Source organism: Sus scrofa, chromosome 7, assembly GCF_054392235.1.
Source record: "Sus scrofa isolate SSC_HxYL_T2T_F1_AM1 chromosome 7, Sscrofa_HxYL_maternal_Yorkshire_Landrace_v2.0, whole genome shotgun sequence".
In the NCBI taxonomy this organism is placed as follows: Eukaryota; Metazoa; Chordata; class Mammalia; order Artiodactyla; family Suidae; genus Sus; species Sus scrofa.
In genome coordinates this window covers 53,350,016-53,368,034 of record NC_139389.1, presented here as the reverse complement: position 1 = coordinate 53,368,034, position 18,019 = coordinate 53,350,016, and the positions used below count along the sequence as shown (strand labels likewise).

The following is an 18,019-nucleotide window of genomic DNA, read 5'->3' as shown; positions in this document are numbered from 1 at the left end:
GGATAGATCTTACATTATACACCTTTATGCTGAGGGCATACTCTTATCTCATCTATCAAAAATGTGTGAGCTATACTGTCTGACCAAACTGAACGTTCAAAACTGACTGGCTTTTTGCATTCAATGTAAAGAAATGCAACATTATCCTGGCCTGTTACTCTTATTCGCTAGCGAGAGTGGTTAAGCTATCAGTGGTAGAAACACAGCCCAAATGCACAAGGATGTCCTATCTAGTAAGAAAATGATTTCTCCACTTTTTAAAAACTTTCTGTGTAGAAGTTTTATCAAGTATAATACACAGGTACAGCAAGAACAGAAACAAAGATCTTCCATATTCACCCAGCTTCACAATTTTTACCACATTTGTTCCATCCCTCCCTCCTCTTCCTCATTTCCTCCTGAACTGAGAATCAACTGAACACATCCCACCTTTTTAAAGAGCACAATTATCAAAATCAAAAACTTAACATTGGAGTTCCCGTCATGGCTCAGTGGTTAACAAATCCGACTAGGAACTATGAGGTTGCAGGTTCGACCCCTGGCCTTGCTCAGTGGGTTCAGGATCCAGAGCTGCCGTGAGCTGCAGTGTAGGTTGCAGACGCGGCTCAGATCCCACGTTGCTGTGGCTCTGGCGCAGGCCGGTGGCTACAGCTCCGAGATTGGGAACCTCCATATGCCACAGGAGCAGCCCAAGAAATGGCAAAAAAGACAAAAAAAAAAAAACAAAAAACCTAGCATTAATGCAATGCTAGTCTCTAATATACTGACCATATTTACATTGCATCAGTTTCCCAATAAATCCTTATAGCAATTTTTTCTTTGAGATAAATACTTAATTATAAATTGCATTTAGTTGCATGTTTCTTTAGTTGTCTTTAATCTGAAACAGTCCCTTGGCTATTCTTTTTCGTGACCTTGACATTTTTGAGGAATGTAGGCCACTTGTCATGTATATTGTCCCTAGATTTGGGTCCATCAGATATTTTCTAGTGATCATATTAAGTTTAAGCATTTTTTGCAAGATATCAAAGTCCATAGTGACACTGAAAGTGACATTTTCTTCTTCTTGGGGAATGACAACAGGAGGCACATGGATTGGTTAAAACAGAGGAAGCCAAGTTTCTCTACTGATATATTAAAGAGTTTCCACTGACTTCCTCCATTCATTTTCATTTCAATAGCAACTCCATCTCATTGTCAAAGGCACAAAGAATACTTACCTATAGATACCTTCCCTATATCCAAGCAAGAAATAAGCAGAAATCATCCTATACACTTTGAAAATCATCCATACTACATACTCTTTTACCTGTACTTGTTGGGGTTTTTTTGTTTGTTTGTTTGTTTTTGTATTTTCTACGGCCGCACCCATGGCATATGGAGGTTCCCAGGCTAGGGGTCTAATCCGAGCTACAGCTGCCGGCCTACACCACAGCCACAGCCACAGCCACAGCCACGCGGGATCCCAGCCACGTCTGCGATCTATACCACCACAGCTCACGGCAATGCTGGATCCTTAATCCACTGATCAAAGCCAGGGATCAAACCCTCAACCTCATGGTTCCTTAGTCAGATTTGTTAACCACTGCGCCACGAATGGGAACTCCTCTTTTACCTGTATTTAAAAGTTCAAATTTGAAATAGAGAACTGAAAAACTTTGCCTGAGGTCAAGGAAATGTCTGGCATCAAAAATCAACTAGAAGAAACACTAAGGAGGAAGTTTTTTCTTGTCTCAGAGTCTTATTAAATGTTCAGCTGACTCTAATTTAAATATAATATTCTACGGTCCCAAATATCAGGCTTTCCATGAAAAAGAATAGTGGTATTACCACCATCTCACTCACCCACCCATTCCTTAATCCATGCTTTCCTTCATTTCTCATTTCTGCCTTTCTGCCTTGGTTTTCTTTCTGTTCTTCTCTTCAATCCTTCCTCTGTGGATAGCCATTTAATCTACTTTTTGTCTTCCTTTGCACAAAGTCCTAGTGGTTAGATGCCAGAAAGCAGAGATAATGCTCATAAGGTGGTACCCTCCCTTTCTCCTGTACCATTGCCCTTGACCTCCATACATTCCTACTTTGGTTCTAGATGATTGGAAACGCACACACACTTAAAGTTCTTCTAGTTCATTCTTTCACTTTCACCTAAATTATCGTGGTACAATTAATAAGTGTGATTTTCTGTTGTTATCCAGAGGACACTGGTATGACAGGATGTCCTCTGCCAATGAGAAGGCTTCCAGAGAATCAGCTCAGAATCTCTTCATTGCTTGTCACTGGACAAAGCCTATTTACTTTTCCCAGCTTTCTTTTACTCAGTGAGATCTGTCATATTCCAGACAACATGTTGCAGGGAGCAGGGTAAGTGAAACAAAATACATACACTATAAACTGTAAAAAGCTAAAAAATATAAACTACTGTTTTCACTATACTTCTCAACAAAAGATTTTCCTTGGAATGTGCTTAAGTCTAATACGCATGCTTATGCACTGGTTCTGAAGACACCAATTAGAAGGAAAAGACAGGAGTTCCCGTCGTGGCGCAGTGGTTAACGAATCCGACTAGGAACCATGAGGTTGCGGGTTCGGTCCCTGCCCTTGCTCAGTGGGTTAACGATCTGGCATGAGCTGTGCTGTAGGTTGCAGACGCGGCTCAGATCCCGCGCTGCTGTGGCTCTGGCGTAGGCTGGCAGCTACAGCTCCGATTGGACCCCTAGCCTGGGAACCTCCATATGCCGCGGGAGCGGCCCAAGAAATAGCAAAAAAGACAAAAAAAAAAAAAAATTTTTAAAAAAAAGGAAAAGACAGAGTGTCTTAACTGGAATGATAAGACTTCAAGATAGAAAAGTACATTTGATTTCCCCTATATATCTCCCGGGAGCCCTCCATCTGAAAATGAAGATCTGATAGGCTCAGTGATCTATTCAAAGGAGAAGAAGAGGAAGAAAGAAAAGAAGGTCATTTTGTACATTTATACTTATGTCTGTCTTTCTGTATATCTATCTAGCTATGGGGATTGGCGGGGGAGGGAGATGGAAAGAGAAAGAGTACACATCTTGGCTTCACTTATTAAAACTCTTCCAAAAAAAAAAAAAAAAAAAGAAGAAGAAGAGAAGGAGGAATAACACCATGAAACAATATCCCTGGGTCTGGCAAGTCTAGCTAAACACTCTGAGGAGCTCTCATTAGCTAACACTAATGCTGCTTCTACAGGATACCTGATGACCCAGTGTCCGTCTACTGATAAGCCTGAAGTGTTAAGTTGCTTTCTCGTCCCTAAACAAAGAGTCAAATGGATTGCCTGTGCTGTGGCTTCCTTAATGCCACTATTGTGCGGGGATTCGCCCAGCAAGCTAGGGAGATAGTGTGTGGATACTGAATACAAAGAGGCAGTAGGTTCTAAACTCAGCATCCAAAAGACAAGGGCGCCCCTGCACCCTGCATGGGATGGAATGAAACCGTGTTTTGTCCAAAATTAAAAAGCCTGACCTATGGGTCCTTAGAAGAGAAAAAGATCCCCCATGAAGGTGACATCTGGATTCTCTCCTTGCTTCTGCTACTACTGCTGCTTTTATCAGCATTTTCTATATTCCCATTGCTTTGCTACAACTGTCAAACTTTAAGTTTGAAAATATATTTTATCCAGCCCTCTTGCACCAAATTCGGGTGAGGAGGAAGCTCATGATTTCTCAAGCGGATATATTGTAAAAGGGTTTAAAGGCCTCACCATCTCTTCCAGAAATTTTAATAAGCATATAGAAATAGCCAGCTGGCTAATCCTGGGAATATCCCTTCTCCCTGTTCATTTTATAGAAAGATCCTGTGGTCAGGAAATATAAAGCTTTCAACACATTGACCACAGCTAGGATTATAGCCTCATATGGTAGAGTTTTTTCCCACTGTCTTTTTCTGGGCATTGGCAATATCCAGCCGTCCTCTCCCGGGTGTTGAAGTCACCTTCACCCTTCACTCACCGGGGAGAACTTCAAGATTGACTGCACTAATGAGGGAGTCTGGAATTGAGACATTACATGTAAATCCATCAGTGTGATTAAACTTAGCATGCACACTATGTGTGCTTGGTATTTTCAAAGAGGCTGGCTATTAAATGGCTTCATATTTTTATACCTTTTGGCACCCTAATAAAAGGACTTAAGGAAACAGAATTTTTCCTCCACTGCCACAGATGGACTAAGGCAAATCTATGCTAAGAAGCCATAAAATAATTTGAAACATCTCAGGTTCATTGGTAAATCAGGTCGGTAGCTCAGCAGAATATTTTTAAATGTATAAAAATATACATATTGGTAAAGTTATAAGTGTATATAAAAGCAGATATATGGTGCAAAACCTATTAAGTTGCAAATAAAGTAAAACCTCATTAATTCAGACTCACTTAAATCAGAATTTCTGAGCTGACAAAGGTCTGGCAGAGCAGAAGTTTTCTTTACCATATCAATGGGGAAAAGACTTGCTGAACAAATGGCCAGGGTAAATACAGATTATAGGGAGAGTATATAAACTGTTTAAAAGAACACACTGTCTTTAGTATTCTTGAGCACTTAAGAAACACTCATTTACACACAAATAACTGAGAATATAGTTACAAAGCAATCTTACGTATTAATCAGAGCACTATAAGAGTTTCTAAAAGGATTCTTTAATTACTCCAGGTCCACTTCTGCTTGTTCAAACTTCTCACAAACATATGCCCCTCTTTGTACAGGTGATATAAATTAGTATGTATTAAAATATGTATCATGCTACTGCACATTAATATGTTAGCATTGTTGTTTTTGCATTTCAAGTACTGTAACAAAACTTAGTATTTGTGTATTTCTGTGGTCCATGTGGACACTTCCTCACATTAAGTATGGCAGTATGGAATGACAGAAAGAGCATGGACCTTTTTTGCTCTGCTGATTACCTGCAAGGTGAGCTGGAGTCTCAACCTAAGCCTAGGTTTCTTACCTGGTAAAATCAAGACAGGTGCCCTTATACCCACTTTACATTTCAAACTCGTTGCGAGGATCAAAACAAATGATATTACTTAAGTTAATGAGAATACTTCATAAAGTGAAATGCAAATGTTATAACTAGTTTATCTATATAATGGATACTTTGATTTAGAAGGGAAGGTTGATGAAAATAGCCAGATATAAACTTCAAATTCATCATTAACTGAAATGTAGACTGTGTCCTACTGTGAGATGAAACTAGAGTAAAGGAAATTGAAGCAATCTATAAACACCTACGCGTTCTATTTACCATCTAGAGTGCATCATGAGGGATGGAAACCACAGGGCATTTCAGCAATGTGTTGAAACCTCTTCGATTTTAAAAATCTGAAATTCATTGTGTAGGTAAGTCAGATTTAAATGAAAATTTCACAAATGTACAGGGTTTAGGAAACACAGGATAGGCCAATGCAAGGACAGAGAAAACTATGCCCAAACCAAGAGCCCTACAGCCTGACTCATCTGCCCCAATGTAACCAGGACCTAGCACAATGGCCAGCACAGAAAAGGCACTCAGAAGTCGTCTGTCATACTAGGATGCCTCTTGGCCAGCTATCAGCTAACCGTAGATAATCCACAAAGGCAGAATCAACATACTTGCCTCCAAGGACAAAAGACTGTAAATTTCGCAAGGTAAAAGCCCAGGTATCTCTTGTCACTGATGTGTCCCCAGATTCTGCAATTTAGTAATTGCTCAGCAAGAACCTGTTGAATGAATAAGCAAGACTATACATTTTATGTAAGTTGTTTGAGACATGGTCTTTACACTTAGAGTGTATAGTATGACATGACCAGAGAGACACTTTCATAATTGGACAATGGGAAAGTGTCATGTTATGAAGTAAGTGCTCTGAGAACATAACCCATTGATTTGTTATTCCAGCTGTACATTAGATTTACCTGAGGATCTTCTGAAGTAATACCAGTGTCTCAGATCCAAAACAAACAAATCAGAGGATTGGTCTTGGACATCAGGATTTTTTTAAACTCTCTCTAGGTGATTTTCACATGCATCCAGGGTTGAGAACTCTGGGACAAAACTTAAAATGAGTAATCATAACAGGAGGTAAAGGAGTTAGAAAAGAAATGTGTCTCAGACGAGGTGATATTTGTATTGGGTTTCTCTGTCCCTGTGATCCATCGAGCTCAGAAAAAATGCTAAGATGCCTTCCCCTTACAGATTTCCAACAAACTGTCTCTTCTCTAGGGAGCATGAAGACCTGCTCCTCCCACACTGCTCTCTCTTCCAGATCCTTCAAAGTCCTAAATCCCAAGGACTCAAAGAGGCATCAGAGTCTTCAGAATCCTAAAGTCACACCTCCCTGGAGGGTGAAATTCAGTATCTCAAGACTGGAATAAAAGGCAGAACAGAGACCTTGTGATTCTCAAGTGGCTAACAGCGTCTACTTTACTTCACTCTGAGAGTTCTTCACTATGGTCCTACCCAAGATGTGTGGTTTCAGATTTAATAGGGCCTGGCCTAATCTGAGAAGTCAAAGCAATACCTTTATCTCTCGCGAGTTTCAATCATGCTCACACTGAGTTATGTTAACATACACTCACTTTTGTTTACAAGTCCCCCACATTAGAGGGAAAACAGTGGAGTTCCTTATCTTATGATCCTAACCCTTCAAAAGCAACTAAGTAGGAGGACCAATTTCCACCCTCTTTCTGTAACCAATACAAAAAAACTGTGATGCCAAGAGTATCTGCCATAAGGGACGTTTTAAAAACACTATACTTCAGTCCTATGGGGTCAGAAATTTTTAAGACTTCTGCATCAAAACCACTGAAAAGATATGTAGGAGTGCCCGTTGTGGCGCAGTGGTTAACGAATCCGACTAGGAACCATGAGGTTGCGGGTTCGGTCCCTGCCCTTGCTCAGTGGGTTAACGATCTGGCATTGCCGTGAGCTGTGGTGTAGGTTGCAGACGCGGCTCGGATCCCGCGTTGCTGTGGCTCTGGCGTAGGCTGGTGGCTGCAGCTCCGATTGGACCCCTAGCCTGGGAACCTCCATATGCCGTGGGAGCGGCCCAAAAAATAGCAAAAAAAGACCCAAAAAAAAAAAAAAAAGATATGTAGAAAAACAATTTGACACGAATATCTAGAATAAAAACCAAAGTCCTAAGATCTTTTACAGAGGAAAGAGCACTTGGGAACTAAATTTCTAACTGCAGTTCTGTCAGGAGCTACACTCGCTACATGCCTGAGGTTAGACAAGCCATTCTCTAGGCATCTATAAAATGAAGTGCTCAGGTCAATGATGCTAAAAAGAAACTTTTCCATGTTAACATTCTGTCCTACTTTAAATCTGACATATTAACAATAGTTTCCAAATTCATCCAAGGCAGGCAAGAGAACATATCAAGGTAAGAAAAAATCAAGCCTCTAGTGCTTTCAACCTTTGTTTACAGATTCCTACATTAAAAATCATTCGAGGTTTGATCTCACCACCACCACCTTTGGATGAGGCCTTTTATGTGTTACTAAGTGTCTTAACATCAAGGCAGTTCTACCCTGACCAAGTTCTGAAAAATCCTCGAAGATTAAATCTGTATTATTTTTAGGAGTATAGGCAGCCCATGTGGACTTTATTGGTCCCTAGAAATTTTTTCCTACACAGCTATTGCTCATCTAAGTGAAACAGCCACAGCTCATGTGCTTTATTTCTCTGTGTAAGGTAAGCTGTGTGTGAATAAAATGAAGGGGCTATTAGGGAATAGAAGGCAACATTAAAAAGGTACTGTTATCTGGAGTTCCCATCGTGGCTCAGCGGAAACAAATCTGACTAGCATCCATGAGGACACAGCTTCTACCCCTGGCCTTACCCAGTGGGTTAAGGATCTGGCATTGCTGTGAGCTATGGTGCTGGCTTGGAAAAGGCGTTGTTGTGAGCTGTGGCTAGTCCAGCAGCTACAGTTGGATTCACCTCTTAGCCTAGGCACCTCCATATGCCACGGGCACAGCCCTAAAAGGACCAAAAAAAAAAAAAAAAGTACTGCTATTATTACTGTTTTCTGTCTCATCATACTTATTCAGAAACTATACAGCAATGAATAAAAAGAGTTTGGGGTTAATATATGTAAACTATTACATTTAAAATGGGTAGACAATAAGGTCCTACACAGGGAACTATATCCAATCTCCTGGGATAGACCATGGCGGAAAATAATATTAAAAAAGTATATATAATGTATGTCTGAGTCACTTTGCTATACAGTAGAAACTGGCACAACATTGTAAAACAACTACATGTTAATAAAAAATGGAAAAAGAAAGAATAAAAAATTTTTTTAATTTAAAAATTATCCATAAAAATTACTTTAAAAGGATAGGTGAGCAGAATGACAGGATGGAGCGGTTCTAGAGACAGTCATAGTTTCAGGTCCCTCGCCAGTAGATCCAACAAGTGTATCTGATACAACTGTGCATTTACAGACCCAACAGAGCTGGAAAGAACTCATGACCACCCCTGCCTATGTAAACGCCAAAAAGGTGCTTCTGGGGGAACATATACTTTCCCTTCATGCCTATTTATTTCGTAAGCCCTCCTCTCAGCTTAACGAAATTTTAGATGCTCCCTACAAGATCTTTAAAACCCTTGCCCTATATATTTTTTGTGACGAGGTGCTTATGGAGCCAAAGACTTGTTAAGGAACCAAGTGGAGAGAAAGGGAAAGTAACATGCATTTGATCAGCATCATGAATTATCTTATTAAACCAAAGCAGGGTATGAATGATGGCAGGTCCAAAGGAGAATTAAAATCACCCACATCTCCCTCATAGCCAAGAAGGGCCACAAAGGACCTAACTGATTATATGAGGTTAGAAATGATGTTTTCAAATTCCCATCTGGAGGCATGTTTGTTTCTTACTGTGTGAGTTTGCTCCTGAGTTCTTCAATGGTCTGTTTTGAAAGGGTGAGACTGACTGAAACAAATGCCTCTGTCTTCAGGACTTAAAAAAAAAAAAAAAAAAAAAAAAAAATCATTGAAAACAATGTAGGGATATAAATGTCTGTGCCCACAGCCAAGATAAAAAATGCAAAGTCTGGGCCACCTTGCCTTTAATTTTCTAACTGCTGTTTTGTAAGGCTGTGTCATGCTTCTCAGTTCAAACACGCTTTGGCTCTTTATTATTCATGGACCTTTTTCCCAGTCAGTGGTGTTGAATAATAAAACAGCCCAGGATCAAATGGGCCAATTCTCCACGCCTGACACCAACTGCTACTGTTCGCTGGGCTCTGCCAAGCGTTGCCTCTGATAATGAGTGGGATTTGGTTAAACAGTAAATTAATGAATAATGAAATATCCAGGTTGATCAGTTAGAGAGCACGCTTGCTTTGCCCTGGGCTAAACGCTTGGGGCAGAAATTACTCTCAAACGGCACTTGCCTGGCTGCTGGTCTGGATAACTATTTTACAGCCTTTTGCTTGACAGAATGCTGGGGAGGGGGTAACCCGTGGGGGAGAGGAAAGGAAGAAGGACAGAGTTATTAACAGCCAAAAAAGAAAAAAAAAAAAAAAAGAGAGAGGAGAGAGAGAGAGAAGAAGAATAACCTAGTTATCACCTTGTAGGTTTCTAAACTGCATGTGTGAGAACAAAGTCACAAATACGATCTGGAGAAGTCTGAGTTCCAAAATTCCCAACACATGTTTGACATCAAGGAGAAACGATGAATGAAAACAGTCCTCTGTGTGCCCGTGCACATGTGAGATTAAACGCACAAGGATTCAACTGCAAACTCACGTTCCCGTGGACGTTAGTGGGAGGACACGGGTGGAGGCACGCCAGTGGCTAGAGGTCAGGAAAACTGTGCTAGCATTATGGTCATTAGCAAAAAATAGGATTTTTGCTAATGACCTCCACTAGGAAAACAAGTTTCACTGCCACTGAGCTCCCACATGTGTATGTATGTAGTTTATCACTTCAACTTCACCCAAGAATTCAAAATTATGTCATCTCATGCATGCATTAGTAATACGTTTGTTCATTCAAGATTCGTTATGTGTCCTTTGCAAGACACAAGCTTTGGATTATCAAAAACTCACAGCAGAGTGCCATGAGGACACCACGAACTGAGATTTTTCACTCTATATTTGTTTGGGAGATGAATTTTTTGAATTGAATGTCTCCTAATTATGTCTGGAATATGTCATTCTTTCCGAACTTCAAGGGGCCTGAGGATGGGTGGACTTTTAAAGTTTTACACAGTGGAAGCTGAAATACTTATCGATAAATTAACACATGGGGGTTGTGTGTTGTCCAGCTGTTTGGGTTAGGTTTGGTTTGAGTTGTTTTTAGATGGAAGAGAGAAGAGGGCCTTCACAAAAGTGGGGAGAGAGGGCACCTCATTAACAGTCCTCACAGATGGAAGTGAACTTAGAACAGGGCTGGAGAGAGGTGCACATCACCTTCTTTTTGTACAGAGGAGACAAATGATAGGACTGTAAAAAAAAAAAAAAAATTGCCCACAGACTCATCTAGAAAGGAGCAATATGACCGTGGTTAACAAACCCGACTAGTACCCATGAGGACACGGGTTCGAACCCTGACCTCGCTCAGTGGGTTAAAGATCCTGCATTGCCATAAGCTGTGGTGCAGGTCACAGATGCAGCATGGATCTGGTGTGGCTGTGGCTGTGGTGTACGCCAGTGTCTACAGCCCCCATTTGACCCCTGGCCAGGGAACCTCCATATGCCAAGGGTGCAGCCCTAAAAAGCCCCCCCCCAAAAAAAAAGGAGCAATATGAATTACCTATAGCTTCAGGGTACATGATCACCACACTCAATTCCTCAGGGCCTACAAAGCAGCAAGGCCTAGTGACTGTTATCCCCTAGGTTCATCCTGCAAAGCAGTATCATAAACCAAGTTTCTACTTCTCCGCACTGGCACCCACACCCCTCTCCTCCAAGAAAAAATAAAATGCTCTAATTGTCTTTATTACTTTCAGACACTGGCCACCAAACACAGATGTTCATTATTGAGAAGTTAAGGAAGGGTAAAGGTCACAGGGGACCCAGATCAGCTTGATCCTTCTTTGGATTATTTGACCCCATTGTCTAGAATGGCCCTTATCTTTGAAGCAAAAAAGAATATTTAGATTGAACATAAAAGTGAATGAAATATTCTGGGTGAATCACCCAGGGAATGAATCAAATCATTTTGTTGGTGGGGCTCAAGCCGGTGCCAACCTCCTTCCTAAAAACAGCAAAAGGGAGTGTATGAAACAACTCATAAAATGAATCAACTGTGCTTCTACCTCAAATTGTGTTAGTTTCTTATTTTTAGGAATCTCTGGCAAAAAATAAAGAGAATTCTCTTGAAAACAAGAGCTCTAAAACCTAAAGAAACAAACAAAAAAACAGCAAGAAAACTTTTCCTGATTTCCTTAACATCTGGGACTCCTACGGAAAAGAAAATTCACACTGGTAAATGTTGTTTTGTTGTGGCTGTGTTTTCAGTCCTATCGGGGAATTCTCATATCGTGATTTTGTGTGTGTGAATGTGTGTGTGTGTATAAATAGTCCTAACTACAGTCCTCATAAAGGTCTCGCACCTCGTATCTGGTAGAATCATTTATCAGTGAGGATAATGTATATACAAAATTCAACCCGGTCCAAGACACTTTGCTCTCCAAGTCAGCTCTGACACCTTTGGTGGGGAGAGGGCGGGTAGGTGGGACCCGGCTAATGGGAGTACGGAGATCTGGTACGGTTTTACACTTTTTTTTTTACTGACTAGGCTTTTCCCAGCCATTTGGTGCAACATCTCCCCGCCCCCTTCCAAACCTACAAGGGTTGACAGTTTAGCAGTAAAATCCACTGCTGTGCAGAAGCTATCTAAAATCTTATTTCCTTGGAAACTCGGAGTATGGTCGCACTCACTTTGCCCACTTGAACAGCCACGGGACGGACCTTCCGGGTCATCAGGTGTCTCCAGCTGCCTGCCTCTAATTGCGCATCCGGACGCCAGGTTCTAGCGCTCAGGACCCGATGGTTCACACGAGGAGCGCTATAACTCATTGGGTTGACTCGATCTGATTCTCCACCATACAGGGGTCTCATTTCGGACTGAGTTTCCCCCTGCACGACTTGCATGCACCCCTTCCATGCTTCGGTACCCCGCTGTTCATGTGCCAGCCTTTCTCCAGTCATTTGATAAATGTCTGTACAGGAATGGGCATTTGACTGTTCCAGAGGGCAGACTCTGACCTCTCCAGAAAATTCTAAGCATACACGCCCTGGCCGTGCCCTCCTCCCAGTTAAACGCGTTGGCTAATGACATCTGACAGCCACATCCTTGAAACGTTTGCTAATAGGTCCGCGATCAGGCACGACCAGGACGTTAACTGGTGGTCGAGTCACAGATGACTGCCAGGGCTGCCCTCCATGCGGCCTGGGCAGGTCACGCTTCGCTAAGTCCTTTGGCTATTATGCAGCTTTTTGAAAAATTTAAAGAACATTTTTATGCTGAGGCCTCTCCCGGCAGCAGGTGTGACCCCTATTTGCGTCTGGACGCCTCTTGCCTGAGTCAGCTCCAGAAGGCTGCAGCCCTTCGGAGAGATGAGAAAAAGCGAAACGAAGCAGAGAGGGCAGGAACAAGTCGGTTTCGAACAAGTGGACCAAAAATCGCCACCTGACCTTGCTAGTTGGGGACCAGGGTGGGGGAACGTGTTGAACTTGTGTGACAAAACGGCTCCCTCAATCTAGCATAAATAGCTTGGGGAGAAAAAAAAGAAAGAAAGAAATAAGGAAAATAGGTTTCCCACGCGGCAGCCGTTTGCAAACTTGATTCCAAGAGCACGCCGCAAAAAGCCTCGTAAGCCGACAGCGCCCCAGGCAGTCGCGAAGGCTGGAGTTACGCTCCGGGGCGCCGCGGCGCGTGCGTGCGTGCGCGTGCGTAGGCCTCCGCGCGTGCGCGCTCGTTGACACCCTACCCTGCCACCCGGTCAGCGCGCCTAGATGCGAGCGGCGGCGCCGCGTGCGTGAGCTCTGAGCGGGTTGGGGCGGCGCACGCGCGGTACGTGCTCACGCAGACTGCGCCCGGGGTCTTAGTGTAGTAGCTGCGCTTGTGCCTAGTTTCCGCGTCGCTTTTCGCCGCTGCGCCCTGGGAACGTGGAGGAAAGGCGGTGGGAGTGGGTCAACCTGTGATCTGGGGGAGGGGCACGGAGGCATCCAAGTCAAGAAAGTGGCCCCGGGGAGACGATTGACTGACCTCATCCTCCGGAAGCGCTGGGGTTATTTATGAGGCCTGATTTAAAAGTAGTGGCTGCCAGGGAAGTGAAAAAGGAGCTCACCCCGAGCTATGGGAGAAGTTATGGTCGCAAGAACGCTGTTTATGACGATATAAATCAATGCGGAGCTTGTGATGGGAAATATGGAGGGCCTGAGTTTGGGATAGACACAAGGAAACACAGTCAAGAAGGAAAAATGAGTTTTTGCCTTCAGTGTGCAGCCCCCGCTCAGTCTCTCCGTTCGAAGGAGCCCAAGATTCCTGCGGGGAAGTTGGGAACCGGTGAGCCCACCCCCGTCGCGGGGTCGGGTCGGCCCGGTGTTCCCCAAGTTGAAACGAAACTCGTTAGAGGGCGAGGGAATACATGTAAATAAACAACTTAGAAGATTTATGGGAAGGAGTTCAATTTTATAGGACTGTATTTATAGAGCCAGCGCTGGTTCACTTATAAATAGATTAATGGGAAGCTAAAATTAATGGACTTGTGAGCTGCACGTTTAATTTTTGAGGCTTCAACATGACAGGCAACCGCCTTTGAAGCCCAAGCGTGGGAGGCAGACTGCATAGGGAATCGTGAGCGCCCCCAAGAAGACACATGTCCCATGGGGCCAGAATCTCTCCCTCTGACGGCTCCAAGCTCTGACTGCCTGGGGTCCCTAGGGAAGGGCCCCATGGGGCTGTTATTTGCAAATGAAGAAAAAGAGTGTGGCCTCATAAAAATAATCGGGTCTTCCTGCTAGCACTTCAGGGTGAGCAGGTGGGCTTCTGGGGCGCTGGAAGCCGCGCTCCCGGGCTGGCTGCCTCCAGGCAGGCAGGGGCGGCATTGAAGCCTCCTCCAAGGCTATCCAGGGTTCCCCGCCTGGGCCCGCGGTCAAGGTCCGCAGCCTAGCAGTTCCAGCTGTGTTTCTTTCCTTACTCCTTCCTCTTTCTGGTTAAGTTGGTCACAAAAGGCGGAGGAGCTGTGTGTGACTAGCAGCCCAGGGCCATTTTGTTAGGCAAGGCTCTCTGGCTTCCTAGCTCGTTCCTTCCCTTCCCTCTAGTTCAATCCTCACATTCGGGCCCCTTGCGACATTGGGTTTTGCCTGGTAAAGGTGATTGTCTCAGATCTTTGTCAAAAGGTGGCAGGAAGAGGGGGTGGTCTGGAATTTACCTATGGAATAATAGGTGGCAAGCCTTTCTCCAGAGCTGGAGTTAAAACTTCTGTAGGAAAAATTTGCCCTGGGATATGAAAATTAATCCCTACCACCTTAGTATCATCCCAGTGGTAACCAACCCCTCACTCTCCAAAAAACAAATAAAAAGGAAACTCAGTGGAATTCACTTGAACCAGAGACAAAAAGCATATACCCATTTTCTTTGTCGATAAGTGGATTTCCCACCCTCTTAATCACACTTCCCTTGTTTTCTTTTTTCTTCTACTTCCCTTTTTTGGGGGGGGGGGGTGTTCTTTGATTCAGTCAATTATGGTTCTAGCCTTGAAAACCTTCCCCCCTTTTTTAAATTAATAAGTAAGCCAAAAAGTGGGAAATCTCACATAAAGTAGATTCCATTGTCCTTTCTGTCTTTCCCTACAGGGAAATCCAACTGAGAATGAGTTCACCTGAAAAACAGAAAATTGATATGGGAGGCATATTATTCATTACTTGAGTACCAACTGTATGCTAAGCACCCTCATAATCTGGGGTTATCAAGGTTTGACTGTGCCAGTTATCCTGAAATATGTATACATATTTCTGTTTCTGCTTTTTATAATTTAGGCAATGTTGATGTTGGAAAGGACCTTAGGAGGCCTACGTTTTAAAGATAAAGACCTTGAGGTCCAAAGAGAAACAGTGACTCGTCCAAACTGTGTAACATCTTGGACGAATTTACTTTCCTAGCCTCAGGAAAGACACCCAAGCCTTGGGATGAAATACAGATTGAGAAGATGTTTGATCACTGCAGCCCATTAGAGCTGGGCTGTAGCCCATTAACCCAAATGAGAAAATCTCTGGCTTCTCTGGGCATCCTCTGAGCCTAAGGTAAAAACCGACCTCCTAAGACAGCCTCTTTCTTTCTCTGGTCAAGAGAGCGTTTCCTCATTTCTTTATGGATGGCCCTGCAGTGCTGGTGAGGTCGAGGTTGGATTCAGTCCTAAAATGGGGCAGTTAAGTCTTCCAGATCACAAGATGTGGGGTGCAGGAGCCCATACCTGGTCCTGTGGGCTTCTCTCCTGTACCATCTCCTTCAAAGAGCATCATGCCAGAGTGCCATCCCACTAGCAACATGAGGGGGCCATCATCTTTGACTTGGACCCAGAGGCCCTTAGTTCCTGGAACACAGAGTCTTTAATTACCTTTTAGTTACCTGGGAAGTAAATCTGACAACCTCATTTTTTTTTTTTTTTTAGAGCAAAGTAAACCAAGAGATGTAGTTAACATGAGTTTGTATTGCAATTCTGGTTAGAAATAGGAAAGAGTGTTGATTTGGAATTTCAAAAAATCAAAAACTCCTCCTAGTGAAAACAAAAGCATCCATTCTTCTCAGAAGCAAAATTTATTGTATTTATTGTAAGGAAAGCACTGCCGGTGTTTAAATAATGGGGGTATAAAAAGAAAAGTTCTTGGCTGTACTTTTTTTTTTTCTGTCTGTAGAACTAAGCCATATCTGTATTCAAGAAACTGAAGATGAAAACACAACAAAAACACAACAATCTTTTTATTTATGTAAATTAGATCAACACTGGACAATAAACCAATTTCTACCCATTACCATAACAGCTTGTCTATAAAGAACAGAAAAATTCGGATAAGATTCTACCTAGGGTCAAGCGTTTTTTTGGTGTTTTTTTTTTTTTTTTACCACCCATTCACAGAGGTATAGATTCACAGATAAATAATCCCAAACTACTTGCTCGCCATATTTACACATTCCCATTAAATTAAGCATAAATAAATATATACAAACTTAACATGGATACCCTCCAGAGCTCTTCTCGTGAAGAGTCAATAGATTGATATTTTCTCGATTGTGTGGCAAAACAATGTTAGTGAATTAGAGACCAACTCAACAGAGGAGTCGATTTTGGCATATTAAGAAGAATGGTGTTCATTCTACTTTTTAAAAAGAAAACAAAACGAATTTTGGTATTTTTTTAACCCCATAATTTAACACACATCAGCACAGGAGGGGAAACACTGTTGGGGCTCTTGAGGCAACATCAGGTGGTTCAAGGTTATTTCCTTTCCACATAATGTATTACGAATACCGGGTATCAGAGGTGATGACAAATTCTCTACAAACACTCTAAGTAGGAACGAGTTGCCCTTTTAAGTAAGGCTTTGTACTGGAGGAACAGGGTGTAGATAAGTTTGGAGTTTCGGGTTTTCCATTCGACCATAGTTTTCATAGGATATGAAATAATTGCTTGAGAGAAAGTGGTTTCCTTGGCCAAAGAAAATAAAACAGCCAGGTCTTTGAAAGTTTCTTCAGTTCTTTCTGTAGGGGTGGGGAAAGCTAAAGATGTGGTTGGTGCCAGAGAGAAGGAAAGAAAATGCTATCCAACTTGGGGTTGGGGGAAGAGAGAAAGTTACCTTCTCGGGGGAGAAGTAAAAGATCACTTCCATGTTGGACTCGTCGTCTAGAACGGTCCATTTCCTCTCCTCTCCCCTGCGCCCCTTTTTTGCTCTCCGAAGAGCCACAATACACGTAAGAGGAGGCAGGTTTGGACAGGGGACGGTCAGAAGACCTTTGAACCTCCAGAGGAACTTGCAAAGTGAAAAGCGTGAGGGCAGCGCTCCTACGTCCTGATTCTTCCTTTCTATTTGGGTTTGGGACCGAGCACTTAGGAGGGGGCACGCCGCTTGGATTCAGTGTCCAATGAGTACATGGGGGCGGGAGGGTATGGGGTAGCGAGGGGGAGGGAGCTGCAGCTCACCTGTTTAGTTTGAAAACAAGACTCAAAGGGGCTTGCTTTAAACGTTTCCTTTGACTTAAAAGGCAAACTCTTGCGTTAATCCCACTGTTTATTGATTTATGGGCCCAAGGAAACCAAATCTTTTAATAACTCAATTATCAGATAAACGTAGCGGGCCTGGCTAACGAAAGCAAGGGGGCGGGGGGTCGTACATGAAAGGAGAAGGGAGGGAAGAAGAGGGGGGCTCTGGGATCTCTCCACGTGTGTGGGGGGGGGCGTGCAGGGGGAGGCGCGCGGCTCTGCTGGGCCAGGCGCGGTCCGAACGCACGAGGAAGGGCAAAGGGCGTAGAAGGAGCCTGCGTAGCCCAGTAAGACAGTTCCAACCCCGTCACCCGCCTTAAGGAGCGCGAGGGTGGAGAGTTTTCCTCCTGGCAAAGGCGGGGGTAGCTTCCGATCCCCTGGACATTTCTAGGCCACTGGCCCTCGGGGAGCGGGCGCCGGGAGGCCGCCGCCGGCAGCAGGGGGCTCGGGCAGCGCTGAGACCCCTCCCGCCTGCAGCCCGCGGGGCGCCGCCCCTTTACCTACTGGAGCACTGGGCTTTCTCGGTCGCCTTAGCCCTTAAGGTGAGACCGAGAGCGGGAAGGGCCCGCGCGGCCCGCGGCCCCTCCAGCGGCTGATTCTATGTCCTCAACACGACCGGGCGCGAGTGGCCCCCGCGCTCTCGGGACCTGCACAGTAAGAGCAAGGCGCGTCCATCGCGTCTCTCGCACGTCACACGCGTGGGGCGCGTTGCCCTGCAAGGAAAGGAGACGATGGTTTTCAGTGCGGTTTCTCCTGGCCTTTGACAATCAATATGTCTAATGCAAGTGGCC

General features: G+C 43.8%; 2 protein-coding genes across 8 annotated transcripts in view; both read right to left on the bottom strand.

Annotated features, from left to right (window-relative positions):
• Positions 1–12,872, bottom strand: part of LOC110261709 (uncharacterized) — a 551,822-nt gene extending 538,950 nt beyond the window's left edge. For all 3 annotated transcript variants that reach the window (XM_084968319.1, XM_084968320.1, XM_084968318.1), the window contains exon 1: positions 11,905–12,872. In XM_084968319.1, coding sequence (XP_084824445.1) covers positions 11,905–12,174 — 270 coding nt within the window. In that variant the 5' untranslated portion in view covers positions 12,175–12,872. The remainder of the gene's footprint in view (positions 1–11,904) is intronic.
• A 3,060-nt stretch (positions 12,873–15,932) lies between these two features.
• The window catches only part of TFAP2B (transcription factor AP-2 beta), a 28,835-nt gene continuing 26,748 nt past the window's right edge, over positions 15,933–18,019 (bottom strand). For 4 of the 5 annotated variants that reach the window (XM_013978019.3, XM_013978020.3, XM_084966764.1 and 1 more), the window contains one exon: positions 15,933–17,941. Coding sequence is in view for 2 of the 5 variants with exons in the window: in XM_013978020.3 (XP_013833474.1) it covers positions 17,919–17,941 (23 nt within the window). In the remaining 3 variants the exon portion in view is untranslated. The remainder of the gene's footprint in view (positions 17,942–18,019) is intronic. The other variant, XM_084966766.1, reaches the window with a different exon arrangement.